The sequence below is a fragment of the Lemur catta genome, chromosome 13 (assembly GCF_020740605.2).
Source record: "Lemur catta isolate mLemCat1 chromosome 13, mLemCat1.pri, whole genome shotgun sequence".
Classification (NCBI taxonomy): Eukaryota; Metazoa; Chordata; class Mammalia; order Primates; family Lemuridae; genus Lemur; species Lemur catta.
Genome location: NC_059140.1, coordinates 68,490,412 through 68,504,214, shown reverse-complemented (window position 1 = coordinate 68,504,214; position 13,803 = coordinate 68,490,412). Strand labels below are relative to the sequence as shown.

General features: G+C 42.9%; 1 protein-coding gene across 1 annotated transcript in view; it reads right to left on the bottom strand.

The window, feature by feature from the left end:
* Positions 1-348: 348 nt before the first annotated feature.
* The window catches only part of LHFPL6 (LHFPL tetraspan subfamily member 6), a 221,478-nt gene continuing 208,023 nt past the window's right edge, over positions 349-13,803 (bottom strand). Inside the window, exon 4 of the mRNA XM_045566961.1 lies at positions 349-1,487. Coding sequence (XP_045422917.1) covers positions 1,369-1,487 — 119 coding nt within the window. The 3' untranslated portion in view covers positions 349-1,368. The remainder of the gene's footprint in view (positions 1,488-13,803) is intronic.

The window sequence follows — 13,803 nt, the reverse complement described above, 5'->3', positions numbered from 1 at the left end:
TCTTGTTGCCCTACATCATGTCTGACTGTGGCCCATAGTCTCAGACTTAATACCAAATAGAGCTGAAATTTTTCTCTCGTAAGAATTTGGTCATATTGAAGTGCAATAAGCAGGAAGTTAGAATTCTGGCAGCAAAGCATTTTATTTGAAAGCAGAAACTATTCTTATTTGCCTTTAATACACTGTATGCCTAAAACTGTGCCTAGTTGGATGATTAGTGAGTGACTTAATGAGGGGCCTTAAAAGAGAGAAGGAGAATTTACAGGACTGTTGTAATGGAAAGGCTATATTTAAGAAATTAAAGAGGCAAACTCGATAACTGAGTTAACACTCCATGACTCATCTCGCTATTGATCAAACAGAGAATTTATTCACAGAGCTTTTCAAATACAAACAAAATAGCACTTTGTAGTTTTTTACAAAATGAATATTGAAATCAACGTGGTACAGCACAGAACAATAATGGACAAAAGAAAACAAGATCCAATGCCTGGAAAATGTCTCTTATCCCTCTCATGTCTGCAGCTGAATTCTCTCCTAACAGTGGACAGAAGGTTGTCCTTCTTACTTCACAAGAATATCATAGCAGAAGCTAGTCAGAGAAATATTGCATATCTTTGAATAACATTGAAATACAAAGGCTTAACTCTAAAGGTTTGCATAAACACTGAAAACGTGTAGAGGGTGTAAGGAGCTTATGCAGGATATACAAAATACTGATAGAGTGGCTTATTGGTCCATGTATTAGGCTTAATGTATGCTTTATGAAGTGATAATACTGTATTTTAAATGTATATTAAAAAAAAAAACAGAGGAATAATGGCACCACCAAACCTCCCGTACGGTCTGTGCGACAATCCACGTTTGTGCGTGGGCGCGTGTGTGGACGCGTGTGTCTGTGTGCTTGTGTGCTTTCAGGAGTGCCATGACCTACAGGGAACAGCTGCAGGGGAGCCTGCTTCCCAACATGACACTGTTTCTACTAGCCCTTTTGATTTTCTGAGTCCTTACCTTTAAAGAAAACACTAAGAACACAAACAAAACCCTTGTTTGCATATATAGATTCGTTGTGTGTGTGTGTGTTTGTTAAACGTTAACAATACTCTGTGGAATAGAAACACCCAACACCCTGAAATATTTTTAGCCTTTGGTCCATTTTTCTCTGTCATTCCATACGTTTCATTGTTTTCACAAATCTCCCCCACCCCTCCTGCCTGTATAATGTTCCTGGTTTTATTGGGTTTCATTTCATTAGCATTGCATTGGATTAGAACCACTATTCCACCTTTTGAAAGTAGCTGGATGCTTCGGCCCCATTCAAGCCACTTTGGGCCATCTTCTCCTCCATCTGCTCTTGGGGGCTCCCTCTCAGTACGGGTAGTGCTTCTGCTTCTTGCCGGAAAAGCAAGCCAGCCACGTGCACAGCAGCATGGCGGCGGCGGCCCCTGCTCCCGTGCAGTAGTAGGCCCAGCCGATTTCACACTTACCTGGGGATGAAAAAAAGAGAGAAAGCAGGCATAGGTGAGGATGCCTTTGCAGGAGGCTTTGTTATTTCTTTCCAGTGTGTGTGTGCTCTGAAATACCCACTAGGAACATGGTGTCCTCACTCAAATGGAATGATAACATGTGCCGAGAGCTATCTTGAGAGTGAAGAAAACAAGAGTGGTTTTGTGCATTTCAGAAGGATCTCCAGGGCTATGACTCATGCTGGCTAACAGGAGAGAAGCCTAGTCCCCTCCACCAATGTCCACACCCCTGCCTGAACAAAGGGAGAAATCGCAACAATCAGAATGGGAGAGTCGGAGTTAATTCTAATTTAAATCACCCAAACTCACCTGCATGATAGAGTACCTTAGGGAGAAAAATCAAAATACAGATACAACCTTTCTGCAAAAGAGCTCCTCTAAGGAGGAGGATAATGGGTAATTATCCTAAAGTGAATAATACTGCTATTTATGACTCTACTGTCTGAACCAGGGACAAAAACTCCCAGACTCTCCTGGGGTCAACATTCACCTTGAAGTTAAAGTACCGTTAAAGTGAAAAAATAATGACAAGGGTCCAAATAGGTCCTGATTTCTCAGACTTGGGTTAGTATTTATAGTAATAATATACTCAAAATACTAAACATATAATTAGTAGATTTCTTTTTTATATATTGTCTTTGTTGATTTTTCTAACAACATTGTGAGGTAGAATACTAGCTCAGCACGGTTGACAAAAAAGCTGGAATTTAAAAGAGAAGTTATATGCTTATAATTAGTAATAATCTGAGCCAGGATTCAGACCTGGGTTCCAGATTCCAAGAATAAGAAGACATTGACCCAAAATATCCTATCTGCACTAATGGAATGGGTTTCTGCATACATTAACTTTTTTTTTTTAATGGCATCCAAGTTATTCTTTGTGTGTGCACAATAGAAAGCCTGTGATATCTTTCCCTTGATATTGTTTTTTCTGATCCAATTTTAATTTTTCTTTTCACTGGTCTTACCATCTTATCGGACAATACTCCAACAGCAACCATTTACCTCCCTTTTGTTCTTGTTTACACATTACATTAGACAAAAACACAGGCACCAAGACACTTGGATTTCACAGTCATTAAACATATAAAATTTAGATTAAAAACCTATCCCTTTTTTCAGTCAGTCTGTAGGCAAACAGCCTGTTGCATGGCAAGAGTGATGCCATCTTGAAGCAAAACCACCGTGCTGACCCGATGTTTGACTCCTGCATACCAAGGTGTTCCTGGAGCATAGATAACGTCTCATAAAGAAACAACGCCTACAGCATAGAAAACCCTTTATAAAGATGTTTATCTAACTTCCCCTGTGGTCATGATTTCGCAAGAAAGTCTGAGACGTGACCGGCTGCACATGTCTTTACCCTAAAAACTTGCTTTTATAAAGAACACGTTCTGGAGGGTGGGTGCAGGCATCCACAGTCTCCTAGCCATCCCAGACGTGGCTTCTCTTCGTAAGTCCCTAATAAATGTTTCTCTCTGAGAAACTGGATTTGTCAGGCTCTTCTTTCGGCCTCTCAGCTTCCTTGGCCATTGGGGGTAGGTTTGTACAGTCTTGCTCGCTACGGAATGCAGTCATTTCCACCTTGTTCATTTGGGAAAAATTAACAACTTCTCTACTGAAAAATACAAAGACTGATGCAATTCAGCTTCATGCTTTTTCTGGAAGTTTCCTGGAGGGGCAGTTAGCTTGTGCCCCATGTACAGATAAAAAGGCAAGGAGAGACAGAGCTATATGAGCTAAGGGCTGTGGTCACTATGATCAACAGCAGCAAAATTAGATCAAGAGCCTCCGCATCTTCAAAGTACTCAGGGCATCGCTTGTGCACACAGACAACAAGCTGTGTAGTTGATTCTCCAGTCTAGGTGTCGTCCTAGATTCCTCCCTGTGCACATCCAATAATCACAATTTAAAAAATAATTAATATGTATTGACTACTATTTGCTCCAAAGCATTATAAGAGCTTTACATGGAGTAAATATTAATTAAATATTAATGTATTTAATCTTCATAAGAACACAGTAGGGTAGATACATGGGTTTCATCCCCATCCTTCAGATGAGAAGACTGAGGCCAAGGAAAGTTCAATGACCTGCTCAAGGACTTCCCAGTAATAAGTGGCAAGTCCTTTGCCACTGCCCCCAAAATCTACCATGGGCATGTCCCCTTCTCAAATGCCCACAGCACCCCCAGGCAGTCTCACCTGCCGTCATTGCTGTCCTGTCTCACTGCTTCTACCTACATCCTCAGCAGCAACAAGGCAGGCACCTACATTTTTAAAAGCCAATCAGGTCAAGTCACGCTCTTACTTGCAACCCTCTCATGAATCCTGAAAGGCCTGTGTCCTTCCTATGGCCTAGGCCTTAAATGAGCTGGTGCCTGCTGACCTCTCAGAGCTCATGACCACCCCCCCCCCGTCTTCTCTCCGGCCACACTGACTACCTTTTCTGAAGCACATCAAGCTTGTCGCTGGCAGGAAGCTTCACACTCATTACTCCTTCCACCCAGCAAAGTCTAATTCTCGAGCATTAGAGAACCGGCTCCTTCTCAGACGGCACCTCTGCAAAGACACCACCCAGCCCTGCCTGCCTCATCAGAGTCACTCCATCGTCCTGTACGTCACTTTACTGCCCTCACAGCACTTTCCACGGTCTATGGGTAAGCGTGTGTGTGTGTGTGTGTGTGTTTCATTCTACCACTAGAACCAAAGATTCAATAAGGGAAGAGTGTGTATTTTGTCCCTGCTGTAGTCCTACTACAGTGCCTGGCCCCTAGTAGGCACTCAGTAAATAATTCCTGGATGAAGGGGTAAAATAAAAACAGAAAGGAAGGAAGCAAAGCAGGCGGCCAGGCTGTCTCAGAGAAACGGAATAAACCTGGGGTTTTATTTTAAGAGTGACTCTAGTCCTGTTCTGGCACTGAACTTTTGGGGAGAAATTCCCAAACCTGGTTTGTTTTTCCAGCCTCACAGAGAGTGTCTTAAATGTAAGAGGATGGCAGATGCTGAAAGATCACATCTCCACGTTGGGGCAGGTCTCATTGGCACAATGACCCCCATTAATACCGAGACATAGAATAAGCATTTTTCACAGGTACCCGTGTCCCCTTCATGGACCAGAAGTGCTGACAACCGTGGGCTAATGTGGCTGTGAGTCTTGAGAATAACGTCCATTTTGAATTATTCTTTTGCAGGATTAAATAAATCTGGGAGGGAGAATTAATAGGTAGCTAAGAGATGGCCAGTGGTTTACAACCTTTCAAAGAGTCAGCAAAATTTGTGGTTTATCTGTTCAGCACAGGACTCATATCACTGAATACAATCAATCGTTCATTATTAACAAGGTATTGACCTCCATACAGTCCTGTGACCTAACATGAAAAGCAGAGTATATAATTCTTTATTAATGACTCAAGAAAAAGTAGCTGCTGGGGCTAATTATTGGAGAATAGTATATGTGACAGCAGCCACATGTATTAAATAAAGATGAAAAAAGAAGCTGCCAAAGAAAGGGTTGACTATCAGAGGACAAAGAAAGAGAGGATATCATTTTTTTTTCCTGCAGAGAAGTCAATAAAATAGAAGTTTAAACTTCAGGGGGGTTTAAATGGCAGGGGAGCCACAGCTGATGGTATAGATGTTCCACCCGATTCCTCTGGATCCCTTTGCTGGGTGTGGACTCTCACTCCCCAGCTTCTAGCTTCTGTTTGTACTTTGCTCCTAACAGCTTTTACTTGCAGCCCTCCTCTGAGGACCCACGAGGGACTGCAGCCCCTTTGCCCTAACTCTCTGGCGGCTAAGGTGCCCCTGGTACAACCTGCAGTGATGAACTTGTGCAGGAGTGTGCACACCTGGCTCTCCTGCCTCCCAGTGGGGCAAACTCTGCAGTGTGATGAATGTTTCGGAAGCCCTCACCCAGAATTGCACCCTTGCTTGGTGTTCATGCCTTCACCCCCTTGCTTCCCCACTTCCTTACTGTTTTGTCCTTGGTGCATTTCCAGGAACACAAATCCTCATCTCAGAATCTGCTCTGGGAAGCCAGAACTAAGACAGGAGTGAATGAACAAAGTCTTTCTTGCTTTTCTTTATCAAAGGGTCTGTGAAGTTGCTTCCATTGTCAGAGGCTGAACCATCCCACCACACATCCAAGCCCTGCCATTTCCTGCCGGACCGAGGGCCAGAGAAGAGCCTTCAGCAGCAGCTTCCTCACACTCCCCTGTACTACCATCTGCCGGGGGCAAACCCAACTCCTTCCCTTATTCAGCATGTCATCGTAATTTCTTGTAATTGTTATGTTTCTGGATCTATTCGTCATAAAACATGCAATTAACTTGTCAGACCAGTTCTCTATCAGATGAAAACTGAGAGAAAATTAAATAAAGGTTCGTAAAGAGTATACCACGACAGGATAAGATGTTTGAGGATGCAAGAAAACATGGCCACTGACTACACATGTATGCAAGTCTACATGCATAATGCACACATTTTGTTAAAATTCAGCAAATGTTTAAGGTCCAGAATAAGAAAATAATGTTCAGTGTGATTTAAAAGAAAAATATTCCTCCATTTCAGACAAGAAGATTTTCACTTATTAATTCATAAAATAATTATTAAATCAAAAATGATTTAGTATGGGATGGTTCTAGTATTTTGGATTCTATGGAATTATAGACAGCCCATCACATAGCCTCAAAGATATACAAAAGCACAAACACACACACACATAGATCTCTGAGGAAATAAGAAACGGTCAAAATCAGTCTATGAAGAGCAAAATGTATCAGCAGGATTTAAGCAAATCTGAAGAAACACTAAGTCATCCAACCCTAATTTTTGATTCTCTCCTTCCTTTCCTCCCTCTCTCTCCGCTTCCTTCCATCCTTTCTTTCCTCCCTCCATTTATTCACTGATTCAACAGAAATTTATTGACTGCCTGCTCCAACTATGAATCACTGGGGACTAGCAACTTAGTTGGGAATAATACAGATATAATCCCTGCTACCAAGGAGCTTATTGTCTAGTCAAGGAAATTAGTATTGAACAATACTCAGAGAATTATACAATAGTCACTGTGATGTGTGCTTTGATTTAAAAAAAATCCAGGATGCTAAGGTAGCAAATCCCAAGGGATCTACGTAGTGTGGTCAGGTCAGTGTCAGTGGAAGTGAGATTGAAGCCGAGACCCGGCAGATGTGCAGGAGCGAGCCAAGCATGAATGTGGGTGGTCAGGCAACAGTGTGTTTGGACGAAGGGGATAGGAAATGTAATGGAGGAATGCAGACAGATTTGTGTCTTGCTAGAATACTTCTCCAGTATGAAACGGATGCCATTTTTGGTGCAAAGTGAGAGATGGGGTGGGTATGGCCATCTCCAGAATTTGAGAGCTTGAAGCCTGAAAATTTCCTCTTCGAATTTCATTTGTACTGTTGGATGGGAATATGAGGTATTCAACATTCACAAATAAATCTTAAGTACCTATGTCTGTCTTGCAATGGTAGAGGAGCTGGAAACAGAGCAGTGAACTATGCAGAGTCCTTGGTCTCAGGAAGCTTTCTGTCTATTGAGTATTGGTCACATCAGTTGTATTTTTGAAACATCCCTTGTATATGATATACATTTTGTAGAAATTCAGTTCAATGAAATAAGCCAGACAAATAGGGATTTTTTTTTCTCATAAAACTATAAATTTGAAAGCAAAACATCAAGAGTTCTGTGAGAGATTAAGGATTTACCAGCCACATACCCTGAACTTCTCCAAGGGAAAGGAGAAAGTAGATTTTTCTCTTTGAGTATAATTCCATTGTTAAAACCCATGTGCCCAATACTAAGAAATTAGCACCATGTTTTACAGTCATTGAAGGAAAAACTCTTTCTGAGTACTTGCCAGGAGCAGTCATGGAACTAAATGAAACCAGGAAATATGGGGCCATTCTTCTATCGCCTCCCTTTTCCCCTGTCATGGCAATAAATGCTTGTTATTATAATCCAAACAGAAAGCATTTTACCAGAGGGCAAGTTTTGTCTGTGATCCTTTCAGGAAATTAGAGAAGCAAATCTGTTTAAACTTTCCCTTTTGCTCTCTGTAATGCTCCATCAAACAGGACTGCAAGCTTGCTTGGTTGGCAAATTGCTGCTTTCAACAATGGGGAATACTATTCTTGACAGATAAAATAGAGGTTAATGGGACAGAAAGCGGCATACCACAGCCACCTGCCAAGGCGATAGGATAGAAAAAGACTCCGTGGCGTGGCAGCATTCCAGGGCGGCCCCAGAGTGGGGACAGGGGTGGGAGAGGTGTGGCTGACTGCGTAGGGTGGCTCAAATTAGTCCTTAGTGCAGCTTTTGGAAGGAATGGGAACAAGAGAAGCAGTACAAAGAACCCAGCCTTACCACACACAACAATGGAATTCCAGTGATCTTTTCATCTGTTAAGGACAATGCTGTTTAACCTCTGCCTTTTCATTAATTTGGTCAATTAAGATTTTGGAGCCCACCATGCGTGTCTGTTTTTGTTTCTGCCTGTTCTACTGGTGTATTCCACCGCTCAGCACGACGACTGGACCACAGCAAAGTGATGCACACTTGTGGCATGAACGGATATTGGACACCATACTTGTGCTACACAGAAACCCAAAATTAATAGTTATCTAATAGCTGTCATGTACAGACTGTGAGTGAAGGGCTAAATAGTTAACAAGTGACATTTCATTTAATCATTTTTGTCTATGATCCTCTATTTGTTTATACTTTTCCAACATCATTTTCACTTTGATGATGCCGCAATTGAGTAACATAAAAGATAAGTAACTTGCCCAATATCTCAAATAAATGATAAAGCTTGAGCCTGAACTTGGGTCAAAGTGATTTCAGAACTTTCTTCTGTGTTCAGATAATGTATAAGGAACATCTAAATCAAATGCATTTTTCACATTGGTTCTATAGAACTCATCTTCGTGAGCACTTATAGGCCAAAAAATATATATATGAAATATATTTATCTGACCCCTTCAATGTTGCCAGTGTTCTCAGAAGACTCTACATACCCACGTCCACCTTGCATGGTTCTAGTTATTAAAGGTCCGCATCTCGCACAGACTTGACAACCCCGATTCCTGAGCAACAAAACCAAACCTGGCGCTTTTGGCAACCCCCCTTCTCTAGAGGATGTGGAGAGGTGGGGTCTAAAATAAGCTGTCTTCAGGAATTCAGATAACTGATGCTCCCTGCGTGAGAACCTGGCTCTCGACGTGTCCCCAGACTGAGTGCTTTTGAGCTGACCCTGACTCTATCGGAGTCGCAGCTGATGAAAGGCTTCCGCTCCTGGGGACACTCCAGTTCCCCTCCAGGGCTGCTGTCTGCCTGTGAACGCTGGGCAGTTTGGCTGGAGCCACCATATCATCCTAACTTTTACCCCAAGGGTCCGCTGTAGCACCCTCCCCTGTGTACAGCGTTGCTCTGTCAAGCACAGCACAGAACACTGTAGCCCAGACAGTTCCTGCCCTCTGACCACCTGCTATCTATCACAAAACCTCCATTTGCAGTGCCTTCCTGTGCTCTGAAATTTGAACTTGAACTCCACGGGTTTCCAGCTTACTTCTCTTTCCCCACGAGGTCACTGCTGAGCTCCCAGCACGCCTTGGAGCCACAGTGACTGAGTCAGGAAATGTTAAGCCATGACTTCCTTTATCAAGGCAGAATATCCTTCATCTGCAATATTTTGAAATTGTTGACATGTTTATATTAAAATGTAAGGTTTGGGTAGAGAAGAAGCAGGCATATATTATCCTTGCTGCTGCTGGAATAATGAGGGCAGGAAGGCAGAAGGATTAATGAAAGAGAAAAAACGTCCGTATTTTTAAATACCATGGTCAAAAGTTTGATAGGTCTTTCTCCTCTTGCATAAATTCCTTCATATCTCTTCATATTCAGACCATCCTGTTTGCATGTGCATTAAAATAAAAAACAAAAATAATCTGTCATGGGGCCAATTCCATTTGCTCCTTAGTGAAGTTACTGAACAAAGGTATTAATATCACTTGTAAGAAAGAAACAGGTATTAAACCTTTGACCTAAAACAAAAAAGTTTTAAATCAAACTTTTAGGCCAGGCGTGGTGGCTCATGCCTGTAATCCTAGCACTCTGGGAGGCCGAAGCAGGTGGATCGCTCGAGGTCAGGAGTTCGAGACCAGCCTGAGCAAGAGCGAGACCCCGTCTCTACTAAAAATAGAAAGAAATGATCTGGACAACTAAAAATATATATAGAAAAAATTAGCCAGGCATGGTGGCGCATGCCTTTAGTCCCAGTCACTCGGGAGGCTGAGGCAGTAGGATCGCTTAAGCCCAGGAGTTTGAGGTTGCTGTGAGCTAGGCTGATGCCACGGCACTCACTCTAGCCCGGGCAACAGAGTGAGACTCTGTCTCAAAAAAAAAAAAAAAAAAAAAAAAAACAAAACTTTTAATGGACAAGTTGTAAAACCCATATCTCATGTGCCTATAAAGAGGAGAGAAGAACACCCTAACTTGGTTGGTGGGCAGAAAACATAGAAGTAAAAAGGTTGAGAGAAGAATGGAGGTGTATTTCTTTTTACACTTATTATAAGCTCCTTTTCTTGTCTTTATGTGTGGTGGTTTTTTTTGTTTGTTTGTTTTTTGTTTTTTGAGACAGAGTTTCACTTTGTTGCCTGGGCTAGATTGCCGGGGCCTCAGCTTAGCTCACAGCAACCTCAAACTCCTGGGCTCAAGCGATCCTCCTGCTTCAGCCTCCCAAGTAGCTGGGACCACAGGTACATGCCACCATGCCTGGCTAATTTTTTAAAAAATTTTTTGTAGAGACAGAGTCTTGCTATGTCACCCAGGCTGGTCTTGAACTCCTGGTTTCAAGCAATCCTCCTGTCTTGGCCTACCAAAGTGCTAGGATTATAGTTGTAAGCCCAGCCCATCTGGAGATTTTAAATGCTGCTTTGCACATATTATATTCTTCAAGCGAAAACCATAAAGCATAAAGAGAGGCCACAACACACAGTAGCCAGCATGAAGAAAATCATTTCCATTTCTTTTATTAACAATTCTGTATTTGAAACATATCAGTATGAGGTCTTCAGCTTAGATAATAGTATTATATCAATGTTAATTACCTAATTTTGGTAACTGCACGACTAGGTAAGAAATTGCCATCTTTAGGAATTACTCATTTAAGTACCGAGGGTTGGAAAGCCGTGGTTGCGAGGGTGAGGGGGGGGGTGGGAGGGAGGCAGAGAATGATAACACACATGTGACCAAATCTAACATGACGGGCATCTGGGTAAAGGGTTTACAAGAATTCTTTGTATTATTTTGCAACTTTTCCATCTATCTGAAATCATTTCAAAATCAAAATTAAACACACAAATAAAATGTTAAATATATGTGTATATGTTTATAAAAAAACTCAGCGAGGGACTTTATGCTTGTAAGTATAGGGAGCAAAAAATCAATACATATGCTGGTCATATGGCAGGTGAAACGAGAAACCGCATAATGGCCACTTGTATTCTGTAATTTTCCTCAGGAAAATGCTCATTTACCCTCTCGGCCCCCATTTGCAAGTGTGGCTGTGTTAAGCACAGCGCAGCTGAGGTGGTACCTGCCCTCTGGCCACGTCCTGTCTGCCCCCAAACCTCTTCCCATTCCTGCCAGTCACAGCCAATCCACGAATAGCCTACAAATCAACTCACTCAAATGAAGACGGTGTTCCAGCATGAATCATACAATCTTGCTGTGAAACGACACATGAGGTGGATGAGCGTGCAGGACCCGTGTGCCTGGGTGGGAGGGAAGAGAAGGGCCACCCGTCTTCTCCAGGAGGAGGCCCCCAGAGGACCAGAGCAGCACAGAGGGGCACAGAGGGCCCCCTTTCCCCAACACAATTTCTCCAGCCTGGCAAGATGAAGCAGTTATATATTCCATGTGGGAAACAGTATTTCCCACTGAAGGAAAGGGAGTTTTCCAGCTCATACATACACAAGCAAAGCCTGTGCTCCAATGAGAAAGACCACAGGATTGTTACGTGCCATCAGAGTCGTCCCCAGACAGCTCCAGCTGTGAGTGCTCCAGGCAAGGCAGGAAGGCAGGAGGGACGGGAGTCAGGGATTACAGCAAAGGGATTAGACCCGAACAGCACAGAGGCTCTTTTAAATCCAAGTTTTGTCAAGAACCAGGGCATCGCACCTCCGTTTCTGCGTCCTTTTGACTTTTCATCATTCTGTCACTTCTGGCACCCAGAGCATCACAGCATCACAGATTCTAGAGCCAGAGGGACCTTGGAGAAGGACTATCTAGGTCAAAGGTTGGCAACCTGATCCTGAAAAGGGCCATAGAGTAAACATTCTAGTTCAAAAGCAATAGTCCCTGAATTAACAAACGAGCATGGCTGTGTTCCACACAACTGTACTTACAAAAACATGTAGACCAAATTTGGCTCACAGTTTGCCAACCCCTGATCTAGGCCATCTCCTGCATTTTCCCTAGGAGGACACTGCTGCCCTGGATACTGAAGGGACTTTCCCTGATTTCTCAAATGTGTTCTTTTCAGTAGCTGAGTCTTTCTCTTTGTGTATAATTTGTAATTTCCCGGCTCCCAATCTAAAGCAGCAGGCTGGTGACACTGGGTTATTCTTCTCTAAAAGTCTAGTCCTGACCATTTGGGAAATTAGTGCATATGCCACATAAGTACCTGCCTGCCCTTTTAAAGTTAATTTCACATGCCCAGAACAAAGAAGTATAGAGTTATGAGAAAAAGAATAAACCATCAACTTTTTTCACCAACAAATCAGGACATTTGATCATATGTACAGCCATGCATTGCTTAACAACAAGGACATGTTCTGAGAAATGCGTCCTTAAGCTATTTCGTCACTGTGCAAACATCATAGTATACGCACACAAACCTAGATGGAATAATAGCCTACTCCATTACATAGCTCCATTATAGTCTTACGGGACAACCGTTGTATATGTCGTCCATTGCTGACAGAGCCATCGTTATGCAGCGCATGACTGTACACAGTATTAATATAAGTAAACTACTAGTGGAAAAGAGATGGGTATAAAACAGAAGAAGCAGGGTTATGTGGGTAGGGAAAGAGCAGATGTGGGCCAGTTAAAGAAACTGGGCCAGGCAGATCTAAAAACTAGATGTCCAGGTGATGTTGCTGGGTGTGGCTACACAGGAAGAAACTCCCTTCACTTCCTGTCATATCTAGGCTCCTGTGGGTCTCCCTTTCATATCACACCAAACCTAATTGTTTTTCCCTCCTGTCAGATCCATCCAAGGTCTTCCCTCCTAAACTCTACACTGAATCAAGATCCTCCATCATGCCATTTTGAAATCCTGTTGAGAATCCCATAACCACGGAAAGGGTGGTGATGATGCTTTGAGCATATCTTCAATGCTAAGGGATGGCAAAAGAAACAAAAATACCCCAGTTCCTGCAGAAACATAATTAAATTTCAGTTGAAGTGTGGAAAAAGCAGTGTGAGTAGAGTGGCTTCTGAATTCTCATGATCACACCAATCAAACGGCCCTCTGTTCTATGACCCAGTGGGTAGTTTGCTTAATATTCACATTTGCACCATTTACACATAAAAAGCGGTTCATCATTTGTCTTGTCTGGCCCACTGAGTATCTGCCAGTACAGTTGCTATTAATCCTCAGCACCGAGTCTGTCCTGAAAGTTTTACTAGAGATAATGCACCGTTAAGACGATAAGGCAAAGGCTTGGCTCTATCTAAAGAATGCAGAGTGGTGGCCTTTGTGTTCACACTGCGAACTGACACAGAATCCGATCTCCAGGTGGCGGTGGCTAAGATAACCAGTGGGGCTTTGTTCAGAGTATGGTGATAAAGATTATCCTTTAGTTTCTGTCTGTGGCTGCTATTTATAAAGGCTGGCACTACCTGAAACCCAGCTCCTCTGACTCACGGATGGCCCAAAAGAGTGTGTGAAAAGACCCCGTCTGTCTCTAAATGCTGCTGTCAGTGTGGTCAGTGGCTGCAGCCAATTTTCCAGCAAAGCACGTGAAGAGGTACTGCATTCCATCCTGATGCCATTTCATCTACTTTCCCCATCCGTATCTACTATCCCCAGTCACACGGCCACTGGCCATTGAGCAGCCTCTGAATATACTCTCCAGGCGTCCAGTTAAACAGCACAGTGTTGCACCAAGCGCTGCTTTGATGTCGGTTAGCTGCCCTCAGTCTAAGAGGTTCTCCTTGATGATCCTCCTTGCTTGTAAGGTAGCT